At 42.9% G+C, this 14,973-nt stretch overlaps 2 protein-coding genes across 5 annotated transcripts; both read left to right on the top strand.

The window, feature by feature from the left end:
• Positions 1 to 562: 562 nt before the first annotated feature.
• On the top strand, positions 563 to 12,951 carry LOC6730916 (protein bowel). 4 transcript variants are annotated; one of them, XM_016179511.2, is made up of 4 exons: positions 563 to 755; positions 1,339 to 1,573; positions 8,505 to 9,391; positions 10,693 to 12,951. In XM_016179511.2, exons 3-4 carry the CDS (start codon positions 8,538 to 8,540, stop codon positions 12,071 to 12,073), a joined length of 2,235 nt encoding a protein of 744 aa, XP_016023362.1. In that variant the 5' UTR covers positions 563 to 755; positions 1,339 to 1,573; positions 8,505 to 8,537; the 3' UTR covers positions 12,074 to 12,951. The 4 variants fall into 4 exon arrangements, with proteins under 4 accessions (XP_016023362.1, XP_016023361.1, XP_016023363.1 ...); XM_016179510.2 differs by having other exon boundaries at positions 564 to 675; XM_016179512.3 differs by having other exon boundaries at positions 601 to 675; positions 1,353 to 1,573.
• Positions 12,952 to 13,752: 801 nt separating this feature from the next.
• On the top strand, positions 13,753 to 14,483 carry LOC6730917 (neo-calmodulin). Its single transcript, XM_039291483.1, has one exon. The coding sequence runs from the start codon at positions 13,865 to 13,867 to the stop codon at positions 14,309 to 14,311; it is 447 nt and encodes a 148-aa protein (XP_039147417.1). The 5' UTR covers positions 13,753 to 13,864; the 3' UTR covers positions 14,312 to 14,483.
• Positions 14,484 to 14,973: the final 490 nt, after the last annotated feature.

Raw genomic sequence — 14,973 nt, forward strand, 5'->3', positions numbered from 1 at the left:
CATAACGATCCATGGGCAGCGGCAGCAACGGCAATCTGGCAACACCCGGGCCAATTGTACCCTACCCTCTCGACCGGGCCCAAAAAAGCAGTCGGTGGTAGTCGGTAGTCGGTCGGTAAACAGGTAGCGCTCTAACTGACAATAACTCGTCGTACGAATGCACGTTCCACGCTCCGCCAGTGCCAGTCTCCATATAAGTCCGTCCACTGGCCCATCCGTCCATTTAGCAGCGTGCGACTGGCGGCCGGTTGGGTTTTGGGTTGAGTTCGGCTTAATTCCTCTCCTCCACTGAAAGAAATTTCGTACTATTTTTAAACTGAATATAAGTAACTAGCTAATTCAGAAGAATATGTGAAGGCATCCATTCTTTATCTAGTATATTCAAACACTTATATATATTATAGTATTATATATTATATTAAATACAATATTAGATTCAGATATTAAAGAAAATTACTACTTTTTCCACAGTGCACTAAGCTGGTTTTAGTGCCCCTGCTCTCTACTCGTCGCTTGTCTCTTTCTACATATTTCTCAGCCCGCTTCTCTCGATTCTCTCTTTCTCCATTCGGGCTCTGTTGCTTGGGTTCGTGGCTCAGTCTTCGAGAGTTGATCGTGGCCAACACACCTGCGCGCGGATCGCTGGTTATTGCTGTTGGAAAAGTGAACTGCATTGTGAGTGCCTCTCGCTCTATATCTATCTGTATCTTTCGCCGATGTATCTTATTGAGCGGGCCCAGAGCGCTAGTGTGTGTGTGAGTGAACTTGTTGCATCGCCAGTTGCCTCGAGAAAAGCGCTTTTCAACTGCAACTGACTCTGTGTGTGGGAAGAGTTTGGGACTACTTGAGGAGCGAATTGGTAGCTGCACTGGCTTCAGCTCCTATTTCAAACAAAATGTAGAAAAACACATTTCAGCTGCCGTGTATCTCTCGTTCTCGTTCGGTTTTCAGTTCGTTGAGGTTGAGGTTTCGGTTCGGGTTTTTCTTCGTTCGGTTTTCATATCTGTGAGATACAAATACATCGTGTGTTTGTGCGCGAGTTGTACGTGGATTTTGGAAGGAAAAAAACTACGTGGTTTGTGGTAGCTGACTGCCGTTGATGCTGCTGCTGCTCCCGTAACCGCCCCCCTGCCGCCCCCTCAGCCCCACCCCCTGCGGCGATCGTGCCGTGATTTGAATCTCAAAATTGTCCCTTAGTGTGCGTGTTTTTTAAATACATTTACTTGAGAGTGATTCGGTGAAATACTTGTTAAAATTAAAATCAAACCTGAAAAGATAAAAAATTTCCGACAGATATCTTGAAATTGTTAATAAAATTATTTTCTTTTAAATTCACAGAATCTTATTAACAGAAGTTTTCAAACAAATACAACAAGAAAAAACAACATACAATTCAAGTGCCACTTAAATGATATAAATTACTACTTTATAAACCAAAAACAATGCCAAGCATTTCAGAGCTTACAAACTGACAAAAAAACCAGCAGAAACATATTGAAAAAACTACTTGGATACTTGAGGACGCAAAGATAAAGCCCAAAGAGCCTGGGGCTTTCTTCTGCTTAACCCACAGGTAAGATTCCGCCGAGAACAGGCCCTGCCCTCCCAGATGAACACAAAAATTCCACACCACTTATTTTTACTTGTTTTATTTTTTGTTTTTTTTTTTTTGTGGCGTAGGGCTAGCTAATTACTTTTATTATTTTTTTATTTTGGTATTTTTTGCGTTGGCCAAAAAGGCAGCGAGTACAAAAATATAACGAGTACGCAGACAGAGAAGGAGAGAGAAAGAGCCCAGATATATCTCAAAACCTGCTCCACAAACAGAAAGAGACGGGGCGAGAAACGCGAAAGAGAGCGCAACAACGTTGGCGGTTGGTGGACTGTCGACCGACAAGCGGCTTCCACTACAACTGCATGTGCCACTGTCATTGCCACTGAACTCAGTGTGGTGCCGCACAGTCCACCGTGGAGTACGTTCCCCATACCGCAACTCCCCCTGCTTCCCCACCATCCTGAACTACCCTCTTGCCCCATTGTTGTTGCTGTGGCGCTCAGTTCGAGTTGGACGGTTCGAGCCGGACTCGAAAAACCTTCGCTTGCAATTCTGGGGGTCTCTTATGGGTGCTCTCGGTAAGGGTACTTCGATTGAAAATGGTATAGACAATTTTTATAATATTATTTTAAAATATTAACGTTACATTTCTGAAAATCTCTCCTTATACAAAATTTTGAAGCATCTCGTTAGGTTTTAAAAATATATTTTAAAGCCAGATCAATATTAGGAAATTTAGTTTATAAACTTCTTATTTATTCTAGTGTTTTTTTTTAACAAGTCTTTAGTCTACTCTAGTTTGATCTATCTATCGTATTGCTTACTTATTTTGCCAAGGGTATTAAAGGCTTCGGTTTTAAAGATCGGGATTTTTCACATGTTTCTTCCATTTCTGTTTCTTTTCTTTGTAAACCAGTTCACTTGTAGCCAGTGCCAGTGGCCAGTGGTCGCTCTCGCCGTCTTTTTCGCTCCTTCTCGGCTTGGAATCCGGTTTTTTGGTTTTCTGTTTTCGGTTTTCGGTCGTGGTCGCGGTCTTAACTTGGCTCGATTCAGATTCGGAGCTCGGCTGGGGCTTTAATTGTCCAGAACGTGTGGCCAAAGAGGAAACGCAATTGCCGCAAGCTTCTGTTGGGTTCAGATACCGATTCGGATTCGGATTCAGCCTCAACCTCAGACCATCATCATCATCGTCATCTACATCTCTTGATTTCTTTTAAATGCTTTACTTTTTCCTTAATTTTTAAGCTTTTTTTGTAAAACGCCTCCCGCGCTCTCACAGTCTGCGTTTTTTTTTTTTGTTTTTTTTGTATTTTTTGGTTGCGGTTCTATAAAGTTATTGGCTTTTGTTTCGCCTCAGTGGAGATCTATTTTGGATGTTCATTGTCTTGCTTTATGGGCCATTTGGTTTTGTGTCCAAAAAGAGTTTTAGCATAAGAAAGGGAGTACCATAAAAGTTTATTGCGCTTTACCTCTTTGGGTGGGTTTTCCTCTCCATCTTGGGCCACCAACTATTATTTTTCGGTTGCACCAGCGGCAGGGGAAAATGTTGTTAATTGCCCTGTGGCAGGAAAATCGAAATTAATTAAAATCGTGACAAAATAGTTGATGAATTTAGATTTACAATAAAGCCGCAGAACAATGGCTCGTTAGCGATCGCCATATTCGGTTTTTAAATTGAAATGGCTATATGGACACGCCTCGTTTTGGCACGTGTGTATAATTCACCTGATAGACCAGTTCATTTATTGTTGTTCTGGGACGGGGAACTCATCAATTTTGATGGGGAAATTAGATGTTGTCTAGGGAATATGAATTTTTGATTCTATCAACGAAATCAGACAGCGGAAAGGTGATTATGGGTTTACATATTAAATTTTGGGCTGGGTTTCAAAAAGATATATAAATAATTTGTACCCACGATCATGATTTGTGTGCAATTAGCATAATCCAATTGCATTTGGATTAATAAATCATAGTCTTAGTGCTTCTACACTTATTAGCATAAACTCTTCCAATAACTAAGAATGGACCCATTGAAATTATAACACAATAGATTGCCTGGAAAAGTAGCAATCCCACCAACAAAAGATCTTAAGAGCTCTATTCAAGGGTGAAATTTTTGAATGGATTTAGTTCGAATGAAAGGAGCAGCACAATATGACAAGGGAATTTATACGGAGATCGGCTTAGCATTCAAAGTGGATTACTTCAAGAGGGATTAGAAAGAGTCAAAGTTAAGCCGAAATAATTCAATTTTAGGAACTAACTGTATGAACTTCTGCTAATCCAAAGAAGGTTTCAATTCAATTTTGTAAAATATATATTTATATCAGCAACCAAAGGAATCTGTTTATCTACAGCTACCCATTTATCATTTAATAATAATCCCTTGGGGATATTCTGCTCACTCCGTGTGCTCCATACTTTAATCATAACAAATCTTTGGTCGTAACTTGAAAACATTTTCAATTTATGCTAACGACATTATCAATCCTGCTGCAGCTGCATTCCCGAACCCATAAAACTTCATTAGCAGTTGTTCGTTTCCAGATTTCCCCGCGAAATTAGCAAAGCTTTTTAAATTAATGGCCAGCACACACAGGAACGTTGAGTGGAGGGATGAGGTGCGGGGTTCTGGCCAGCACTCCAAATGTGTAAATCTCATGGATATTAATCAAGAAAATTATAGACAAGGCAGCGCAGGAAGATCGCCTGCCTACCTTGGAAGCAAAAAAATACAGAAAAACTACAACGCAACTTGCTTTCCACCGAGGGCAATGATTATGCTAGATTTTTAATAGCTTTGACTATAATCTCAGATGCTGCTTGGGCCCGAAAGGGTTTTCAGATTAACGCATGTGAAGTGCAGGTCTCTTCGCTTCTTTTTTTTTACTCGGTTCTCCTCTTCGACTATAATTATAAGTCTGCGGCGGTTTTTCCTCCTCTCCTTCGCTGTCTTGATTATTAGCTACCTTCACACAAACATATGCACACACTCGGAGGAAGAAAAAGTATCCCGAAGGGATTAAAACGCAGCCTGGCCAAGAGCATTCCGCACTGCACAGCGGATCTCGGCGACCCTTTTTCCATTCCTTCACCCGTAATACCCATACCCATACCCACACCATTCTCCTCCTCCGGGGAACTCCTTCCACCACTCCACTTTTCTTCGTCGTCATCTTCTGGCTTGTTTGTTGTTGTTGGCCGGTGTTTTGTAAGCAAACTGAAGTGGATATGGGGGCCCGGTAAGCACTCGGCCCAGAAGATAAGGTCCGAAAGGAAGGTTTACTGATAGACAACGAGTGTACCTCGGCCTCAAAATTGTGGGAGGTATTTCTAGCTATCGGTCCCTATTTCGAAAACCTAAGAATCTTTATGAGTTGAAAAACAGTTAAGCTACGTTTAGTGGTTAACAAGGGATTTATCTGACTTTAAGTAATATTTTTTTCAAAATTATTTTTCTTGTCATTGAACAACATCCTATTTTCTGTAAATACATAGATCCTTCTAAGATATTAAAGGTTATATAATGGCTTGGCCGGGAAAACCTGATATACCCCTTTCAACGCATAATCACTGGGCAGTAAGACGCATGGACATTTCCAGCCATCGTAGGCCATCATCAGAGGGACAAACTCGCCTCCTCAGCTCTCTGCGTTTTCTATACAAATACTAAATCCGTTTGCCCAGTGTGTGTCTGTGTGTTTGTATATTTTTCTGTTTTTTTTTTATCAACTGAAACCTTTTCACTCTGCTGGGCCCTGGGTTTCTGCTGGCCTCAGTTGTTTACACACAAAAACCCAGCAAACGAACCGATCCCGGACCCAGAAATCCAAGGAAAAGAAGCAAGACGGCTCAAAAAGAAGAGGAGGGAAAAAAGTGGCAGCCAAATTGCTCCTCGATATCTTTTATTTTCCTCCCAGCAGTAGTTGGTCTTCTGGCTCTTTTTATTATATGTACGATACAGAGAGAGAAACGAGTTCAATAGTAGTTTGCAATTAAACATAAAAAAGGAAACTTACAAAAATTCAGAGCAAATTAGTATTTTTACTTCCCTACTACTCAGAATAGTTCCCAGAACTATTATAATTATATTATATAAATAATATGGAGTGCACAATAATTTTTCCAGTGCAGCTTCAGACGCACACATATTGGAAACTTTAAGCCTTTGGCTTCATTTGCTGGGCAACCGTTTGCGCAAACGTATCTGTGGATCTTTGAGTACGAGTATCTTTGTATCTCCGCATCTGTATCTGTATCTGTGCGCACAACTCTCTCTCGATATTTCTACGGCAGTCTACGTGCCGTCGCTTTTGCTGATGATGTCCATTATTTACATGAATTTTATTTGTTTTTCTTATTTGGCTTGACGTTTTCAAAAGTGCCGATGTTTCAAAAAAGATAATGAACGCTGAATTGTACATTGTATGTGCACAGGGTGTGGAGTGAAACGTGGGTCCAAAGCGGTCGTAAATGAAAAAGTGTGGAAACAATCCCTAGAAAAAGTACTGAGATCGGAAAAAAATATATAAATACCCAAAACGGGTTACGCTTTAGTTTTTTTTTTTTTCGAGGCTACCAGAAATACGTGAGCCCAAACTGGAGTGGGATTATCGGGATCGTAATCGAATGAGGCATTGGCGGGGCCATCGCTCATCTACAGCGAAGGTTCCCTAAGTTGGGGGATTTATTAGATCAGATAAGTTCTTTATTGAATCCAATATAGATAGACTGCGACAGATTATCAGTGAGGGCAGGAGAACTCGCATGGGTGAGATTAGCAGTACGATGTGTGCTGCTACCATCAAAAGGTATCGAACTGAAAGAATTATCCAATTACTATCTAATAAACGTGGGGATTAGTTTGGCATGTGCTAGTCATATAAGGGAACACAAAAACGATTCGATATGGTTTTCGTAAGCATTTCCAGTGTAAATATTACAATTAGATCATCTATTTGCCTAATATCTTAACTGCGTGCTCCGTTGTCTACCAAAGACTCCCTGATATGGAGCACGATAAGACCTACCCACATCCAACAGCTATTTGAATTAATATACCTCATCCACTTGAACTATACGTGGTCCGTAGAGTCATTCCCCCATAACAATGATACACTCATGATCAAGTCATGATTTCAGCTACTTTATAGAGCTAATCTGACAGCGCACTCTCCAGCCAGACAATGCCAAAATAATTTCCATAGATAAGACCCCCACAATGACTAGTCATCCGTACGGAAAGAACGGTATCTTCAACAATGGGCGCCTCTCCAAAATCTTGGCTAAGCTCATTTTTAACCAACTATGACGATCACTTCGCTTGTTGTTAGCCCAATGTTAATGTTGGTCTTAATGACGTTGCAGCATTTTGCATTAAAATCAAACGAGACAGCGAGAACGATTCTAGCAAAATGATAAGCAAAACTGTCATTGCACCGACAGCTGGGTTATTTTTAAAGCTTTTTTTTCAACTGGTTGTACATTTAAATGAGGATAGTGCACCGAAAGAAAAGGATGGCTCACTGAGGAAAGTTTGTTATATGGGACACAAATTCATTGCTTAAAGCATATTGCTATAAATTCTTTTAATTTTATAACAAATATTACTTCTATTTTATGGAATAACTTAAACGATAGATCATAAAATATATATATTGTTGCCATTTTTTGCTGTGCAAGGCGTTGGGAAGATGGCAGCCAGAAGCGTTTGCAAGATGGGGCCACAAACTTTATGGTCCGGCCATCATTGTGATCATTATTATGTGCATTATTTTGTTATTATCGTGATGATCACGTTCCGGGACCCGATCCCCTGCCCCTGCCCCTGCCACTGCCCCTTCTTCTTTCGAGGCACTCAGAAGTCGAGGCTCCTGTTGCGTAAATCCAGTAAGCAGTCGGTCGAGTTCGGTTCGAGTCATTTACCAAAACCGACGGCAACTTGGCTGCCTGCCTCTGTATCTGTATCTTTGTATCTGTATCTGAGTGTGCCAGGGTATCTGCCGATATGCCATATATCACAGGCACATATATAATATAACTGGGCGAGAGTGTGTGTGTGTGTGTGTGTTTATATCGTTACTACTGTGCTGCTTACTCAGTCTCAGAGGTTCGGAGGCAGGTTTTTTTAGACGCACAATCTTATCTAACCTGCGCACTGGAAGCAACCGATCGCGGTGCCAAACTGCGACTCGTTTTCAGTTTAGTTTCACTCGCCGTCGTCGGCAGTCCGCCGCTGATAATAATAAACCAACAATAATAATAAAATTCCTATGGAAAAAACACAGCAACAACCCCATAGACGAGGGCCATAATGTGATAAACTGCTTAGTTACCCTGTGAAAATATACGTACTGTGATACCAAAACGTTCTCAGAATCGTATGGGTAATTTTCGAGAAAATTATTTTTTCATTTTATTTTTTTGTGTCTACTAAATCACGTTCACGTGGATAAATTCTGAAAGATCTGCTTTAAAGTGATAATCTTGGGCTATTTGCAAGTTAATTGCCATTAAAGCTGTTTAATTCTGTGATAAGAAGTGCAAAAAGCAAATTTGAAGAAATTCATATCTAAAAGTGAGTTACAACCGCTTGCGATAAAAAGAGTAAATATTCTATAGTATATATTGTATATATTTCTGTGCTTTGCCAAGTCAAGATGCATATTTCAATTACAAGGAAACTTCCCACAGAGAAAAAACTAAGTTAATAATAAAGTATCTATTTTAAACCAGTTTGCGTGAGTTTTTATCATACCCTGTACTACCCTAGGAGCAATAAAGAATACAACGTGGAAATATCTGTTTATTGCACTCGGTTCGCAATTAAGATAAGCCTCGAAAAAACGAGAGCCCAATTAACCCAGCACAATCGTGTACTAATTGTTATTTACCACCACCCTTATTTTATTTTCGGCTCTTTCTGTTCTATCCCTATCTCCGGCAGTTCCAACGGAATGTGAAGAGCCCCTCCAATACAATGCCCACGGAAAGCTCATCCAGCGAGATCTCCGGCGGAGGAGGCGGTGCGATACCCATGCTGCGACCTTCCCGGATGGATCAGTTCATGAACTCGATGGCGGCGGCAGCTGCGGCGGTGGGTGGCGGCGGTCTTCCTGGTGCGGCGGATAGGAACGGCGGATCCGGAGGATCGGATGGTGGCTCCCAGAATGGCAACGGCGATTCGCGCAACTCATCGGCCAGCCGGATCTCGGCGTATGAAACACAGCTGGCCTATCAGCAGCATTTGGCCGGACTGCACGGTCCGCCGCCACCGCCACCACCATCGCACCACCGCGAGATCTCTGCCTTTGTGCCCGTTCTGCCCACCGGAAAGGTGCGTCCCGGCAGTAATTCCAATTACGAAATCATTGCCATGATGGCGGACAAGCGGAAGGAGTTGGCCTTAAGGGAGGCGGCTGCGGCGGCGGCAATGTTGGGCCGAGGTCCTGGAGGACCCGGCGGTCCTGGTGTGCCACCGCCCGGGGTGTTGTACGGACCAGCTGGCGTGCCACCTCCGCCATATCTCACCGGACCGGGTCCTTCGCCCACGGGAGCCGGCAGTTTTCCATTTCCGCCAGGAGCCGCCGCCGCAGCTCTATTTCCACCTGGCCTGGGTCCTGGAATGCATGCAGGACTCGATAGGCGCCTGCTGCGCGCTCCTGGTCGGGCATCCCGGCCCAAAAAACAGTTCATCTGCAAGTTCTGCAACCGACAGTTCACCAAGTCGTACAATCTGCTCATCCACGAGAGGACACACACGGACGAGCGGCCCTATTCCTGTGATATCTGCGGCAAGGCGTTCCGGCGACAGGATCACCTGAGGGATCACAGGTGAGTCGAGGTTGGGGTACAAGAAATCACAAAAGGGGGCAGGGTCTGGTCGGGTAATTGCCATCAGGCCTGCAGTTATTCTTGGCGCTCAAAGTGTGAACGAATGGCGAATAATGGAATACCCTGTAAAGGCAAAGGATAATTAGATCAATGTAATTTATTGCTTACTGGAAAGTTTATACACACATTCTGAAAAGGTGTGACAAAAATCTCGGCCAAAAGGGAAGGGCGAACACTACTCGTAGATGGACTTTTATTGATTTTAGATATATCAGACAATCGCTTCAAAAGACGCCTTAAGACCATAAGGAATTTTCCAGGAAATGTTCAGACTTTACGACGAATTTTCCTACCTCAACTCAAATAAGTTTCCCCATAAAGCGGACCCAAAATCAGAGCTCCTCTGACGGCCAGTAAAACTTCAACTCGGCCGCAGAGTACAACACAAAGTTAATTAACTCTGTTGGTTTTCCTTTGGGGCTCCTCCACCAGCATTAAAATTGAGGGATGGCCAAGGGGTTGGGGGCTATATATCGGGTCTGTGTATCCCGGTGCCGATCCGATGCCCATGCCGATGCCAGGCAGCAGGTCTCCAGCATCCCGGCTTCAATGTGTCGGCCTGTCCGAGCGTTCTGTCTTTTGATCGTTCGGTATCGGTCCATTTGTCGTTTGTTTGCTTTGCCGCGGGGCTAATTCTTCTTAACTTTTTTGTATTTTTTACCAGAAACGCGCGGAGCATGGGAGAAGAATCTCGGGGCTTCGGAGGCAGAACCTGTTTTGGGTTTTTATACATTTTTTTTTCCACCAGCAGCTGCTGCCTCCGATGCGATGCTGAATCTGTGGCTCCGTCGAAGATGGGGACTTTAACTTTTAACTGTGGCTGCTGGTATCCAACAACAAGTGGACGCCATTGCCAAGATGGCCGCCATAAACATAAAAAATTAATGCAGCCAGATCGCATGCACGAAAGTTAAATACCCTATAAGCTAAGAGAATGAAAAACCTTAGAGAATTGGGTTTAAAGTTAGAAAAAATCCGGGTTAATTTTTATGTTGAAAGAAAATGATAGGTATAATATGCTATAGTATTATATTATTTATTTTATTGTTTGCTCTGGCCAGCTATATCCTTAGTTAGGGTAGGGTATTGGAAAGCTGTATATCAGTGAGCTTTATCGTTTCAAGTTAAGGCTGCATTTGAGCAGAGATAACTGTCAACCTGGGCTACCAATTGCAGCTACCAGAAAAACGCCCACGCCATAACAATAAAGTCTAATTGTTTCTCCACTTGTATTCGCCCAGGTATATTCACTCCAAGGAGAAACCCTTCAAATGCACGGAATGCGGCAAGGGATTCTGCCAATCGAGGACCTTGGCTGTCCACAAGATCCTGCACATGGAGGAATCGCCCCACAAGTGCCCCGTCTGCAGTCGATCATTCAATCAGCGCTCCAACCTGAAGACCCATCTGCTCACCCACACGGATCACAAGCCCTACGAGTGTTCATCGTGCGGCAAAGTTTTCCGCCGGAACTGCGACCTACGACGCCATGCCTTGACCCATGCAGTGGGTGAGGTCAATTCCGGGGACTATGTGGATGTGGGCGAAGAGGATGAGGCCAGGAATTTGAGTGGCGACGAGGAGGATTCGCTGCTGGAAGTGGACTCGCCTCGCCAGTCGCCAGTTCACAACTTGGGCGAGTCTGGAGGATCGGGTGAGAAATCGGAGTCCGAAAGAATGAGACTCAAGCGCAAGGCAGCCATCGATCAGGAGGAAAGCGAAGAGGAGTTCGATGACTTCGACGAGGAAGAGGAACTGCAGGATCTGCCAAGAGTACACGATTTGCCCAGGGAAGAGGACGATGACTTCGATCCCGAGGACGAGGAGCAGGCAGAGGTGGCACTGGTGGCGCGTTTCCAGGCGAGTAAGGCAGCCGCCACATCGCAATCATCCTCGTCAGTGGGCGCCAAGCCGGAACGCCAGGGAGTGACCCACTGCCATCATGAGGGTGGTGAAACCTACACAATGCGGCCACATGGCGAGAAACATCAGGAGGAGCCCGGAAACTCTGGCATTACCAGCCTACCCGTTCCGCCTTCCTTTGTGCGATATTCTGTACCACCTGGGGCAGCTGGACCACCGCCTGCACCACCTGGAGCTCCTCCACCGACCCACCAACATCCAGGACATCCACACTTACTCCCACCCAACGGGGATCCGTATTTACCCATTCTGCACGTTCGACGCGACTTGCACCACAAGAGCTTGAACCTTTCGAAGGCTGGTGTTCCACCGCCACCACATACACCACCCACTATAATAACCCAGCCGGAGTCGGGTAAACCACCCAATCAACCTCTGCATTCACCGCATGAAGCTATGCCGAGCTTCCTGGGTTCGATACCCATGCGAAAGAGGATTCTTCCGGCCCCGACCTTGGACTTGATGGATCCGCACCACCATCCTGGATTGGGTCAAAGGACCTACGTGGACAGTCCCAGCATATATGCTCTGAATATGTCGCGACATCCGCCCAGACAACTTCTGGGCAAACCACCGAGTACGGAAACCAGTGGAGCCACCACCGAAAAGGGACCACCAGTGGCACCACCGCCCATAGCACCACCGCCTGCACCACCAAGGAGAACAGGGTTCAGCATTGAGGACATAATGAGACGTTAGAAGTAAACTGAGAAAGAACTAGTAAACTATCCATAAATGGAGGTAAAATCGGAATAGAAAAAAAACACAATTTGGGAAACTATTTATCAAAGCTCTTAAGAATTTGAAATATCAAAAAGTAGTATTCCTAATATAAATACATACATCTCGTTTGTTGTTCTGGTATTTCATTTAGAAGGTCTTATGAACCGATTTTTCTACAACTTATCAGATGAAAATCTTAACCTTTATTACGACAAACAGTTATTGTTCCAAATGGTCAAGCGAGGGTTTTCCGTTTTAGACCCACAAGTACATTAAAATAAATTTAGATCTACAGCTTAATACTTTTTAGTACAATGTCTAGGCAAGGCAATAAACCTAAACTAAGTAATAAAAACAGTTACACCACTAAGCGATAATTGTAAGCGAAACAAACTCCGTTGTTGCATTTTATAGAGCTCTTATGCGTTAGGAACTTAGCTTAAATCTACACATTTGAATATTTAAGCCTTTAGTACGAGAGTCTATCGATTAGTTTTTAATGTGTGGCCCAACACTAAGTGTTGCTGTTTGCTGAGTGAATTCCAATTTTTTATTTATGTTTCCTTATCCGGTAAGCTAATCTTAATGAGTAAACAAAATCGTAAATCGATTTTGCTGTAGGGAAAAAAATGGTTGAAAGTAAAAGTTAGTGTAAAGCAGAGCATAAACAAAATCAAACTACAAGCAACATTCCAGTTGAACCTTATGTAATTAGGCTTAAGTTTTAAGAGTTTTGCAGTAGTTAATGTAAGCAACCCATAGAATTCCATGGTCTTCCTTCAATTTTAAATGATTTTATTCAAACCATAGCGAGTTAGTTGATTTCAAATAAAGTATGCATTAATAATGAAAAACTGTAATTTGTTTGGGTGGGATCTTCATTGAAGTATGATCTAAAAAAATCGACTTTGTCTGACCAAGAATCCCAAGGCTCCGCCTCAAATCCACTTTATTCAAAGCACTCTGGGCAGTTAAGTTGAAATGAAGTTAGCTAATATCGGAGAGATCGATGTCCAGATTTTTTGCCGCTTGATTGAAAGGAAGGGATCTGCGTAGAGTTATAAAAATCCACTGACTCACTCGCATGAGGCCATCAATCACAGACGGCGGTAATAATACTTCAGGCACGTTTCGAGGCCCCAGCCCCCAAGCCCCTCCCCGACCTCCTAGACACGACAGTTTGCGGTTTGTGGCAACGCCTTTAACATTGACTCAAATCGACGAAAAATCGGTGGATGGGGCTCAAATCAAAGTACACCACTCGAACACGTAGAAAGTTCAATTAAAATGCCACGCAAATTGTCATCACCGCCAGTTGGAGTTGCCCGGCTTCCTGGAATTTCCTCACTGGGCGGATTGGGCGCCCATTTTTTACCCCCACCGATGACATCAATTTCTGGTTCAACTATAAAATAATTCGCGTAAAGCCGAAGAGTTTCTCCGCCAGATGATATCATTTGGGTCCAGGAAAGCACGTGATTTGTTTGCCAAACTGTGCGTGAGAATGCTCTTTTAATGCCTTTATCTGCATTAAAAGTTTATGAATTTCATGTAGCACGCAGATTTTTTAATATCTATAAAAGAGCCAAGGCTTACTCTTAGTGTCTTTTTTTCCAAAATATTTGGGAATTTGAATGTTTTGAATAACAATTCTCAATCGTAGAGCCCCTTCAAAGCCTATCACCCTCAACTGATTATCAAGCCCTATCAAAAAAGTAAACCTACAAGCATAATAATAATATTCTTGTTGCGATAATATAAAGCATAATGGAGGAATTGTCTACTGAAGAGCAGGACCTGATCAAGAATATCTATAGAGTATTGGACAAGGATAACGAAGGTGCCATCACATCGAAGGAATTGGCACAGGTAATCCGAGCATTAGGTCGACAGCCCAACGAAGCGGAGGTTCAGTCCTTGATAAACGAGGTGGACTCTGATGGAAACGGATCCATTGCGAAGGAGGAGTTTTGCAATGTGATTCTGCGCAAGATGCACGATACAAATAAGGAGGAGGAGCTGCGCGATGCATTTCGCGTTTTTGATAAGGAGAACAATGGGTATATCTCTACTACCGAGTTGAGGGCTGTCTTCATGGCACTTGGTGAGAAATTGGAAGACGACGAGCTGGAAGAGATGATACGCGAGTACGATTTAGATCAGGATAATCACATTAATTTCGAGGAGTTCACCAACATGATGACCACCCGTTAAAAAACCACCCTTCAACAACGCACACGTGTTCCAAATTACAATCATACTGCAGTTAAAGAAATAGTTTATGGCTTATTGTTAAATTATTTTATTTCAAAGACATTTGAATTTTTTCGAACTCGAATAATAAATGCGCCCAAGACTTCGCACTACGACTGACTAGAGGGCGCTGTTTTAGATCTTATTTTTAGTACCAACTTTCGGCGCAGCATCAGCTGGCGCCACTGTGACAGTCTTTCGTGATTTTGTAGTTCCCGATCTCGCCGTGATAATGAAAGCGCCTCGAAAAGTTAGTACATAAAAATAGCACGTGGCGCCAGTGAGGCCACGCTCTTTCCTTTTTATCCTTTCACTCCTTTCTTTTATATTTATTAAAATTCGGGGGACTTGAAATACTTTGGTATTTTATGTATTACAACGGTCAATAGAATCTAGTATTTAAAAAAAAATTTAAAAAAACATAGTTTCTTCAGAAGTCCTTGAAGTCTTCAAAGAAAGTGTAGCAATGGGAACTAGAAAGAAACTGGGAGATTCTTAAAGCGAAGTGAAAAGAGGATATAATTTGCCATACTTTCAAGATTGAATCTCAAAGCTTCTATACACATAAATGCATATGAAATATGCTTAAATATTGTTTTTTAATTATTTAAACTAAATTTTTG

Source organism: Drosophila simulans, chromosome 2L (assembly GCF_016746395.2).
Source record: "Drosophila simulans strain w501 chromosome 2L, Prin_Dsim_3.1, whole genome shotgun sequence".
NCBI classification, from domain to species: domain Eukaryota; kingdom Metazoa; phylum Arthropoda; class Insecta; order Diptera; family Drosophilidae; genus Drosophila; species Drosophila simulans.

What these genes read in the sequence shown, in the direction of transcription:
- LOC6730917 (XM_039291483.1), top strand. Translation starts at nt 13,865, where the DNA reads ATGGAGGAATTGTCTACTGAAGAGCAGGACCTGATCAAGAATATCTAT.
- LOC6730916 (XM_016179511.2), top strand. Translation starts at nt 8,538, where the DNA reads ATGCCCACGGAAAGCTCATCCAGCGAGATCTCCGGCGGAGGAGGCGGT. An exon ending in GATCACCTGAGGGATCACAG is followed by an intron (nt 9,392 to 10,692) that starts GTGAGTCGAGGT and finishes GTATTCGCCCAG; the next exon opens with GTATATTCACTCCAAGGAGA.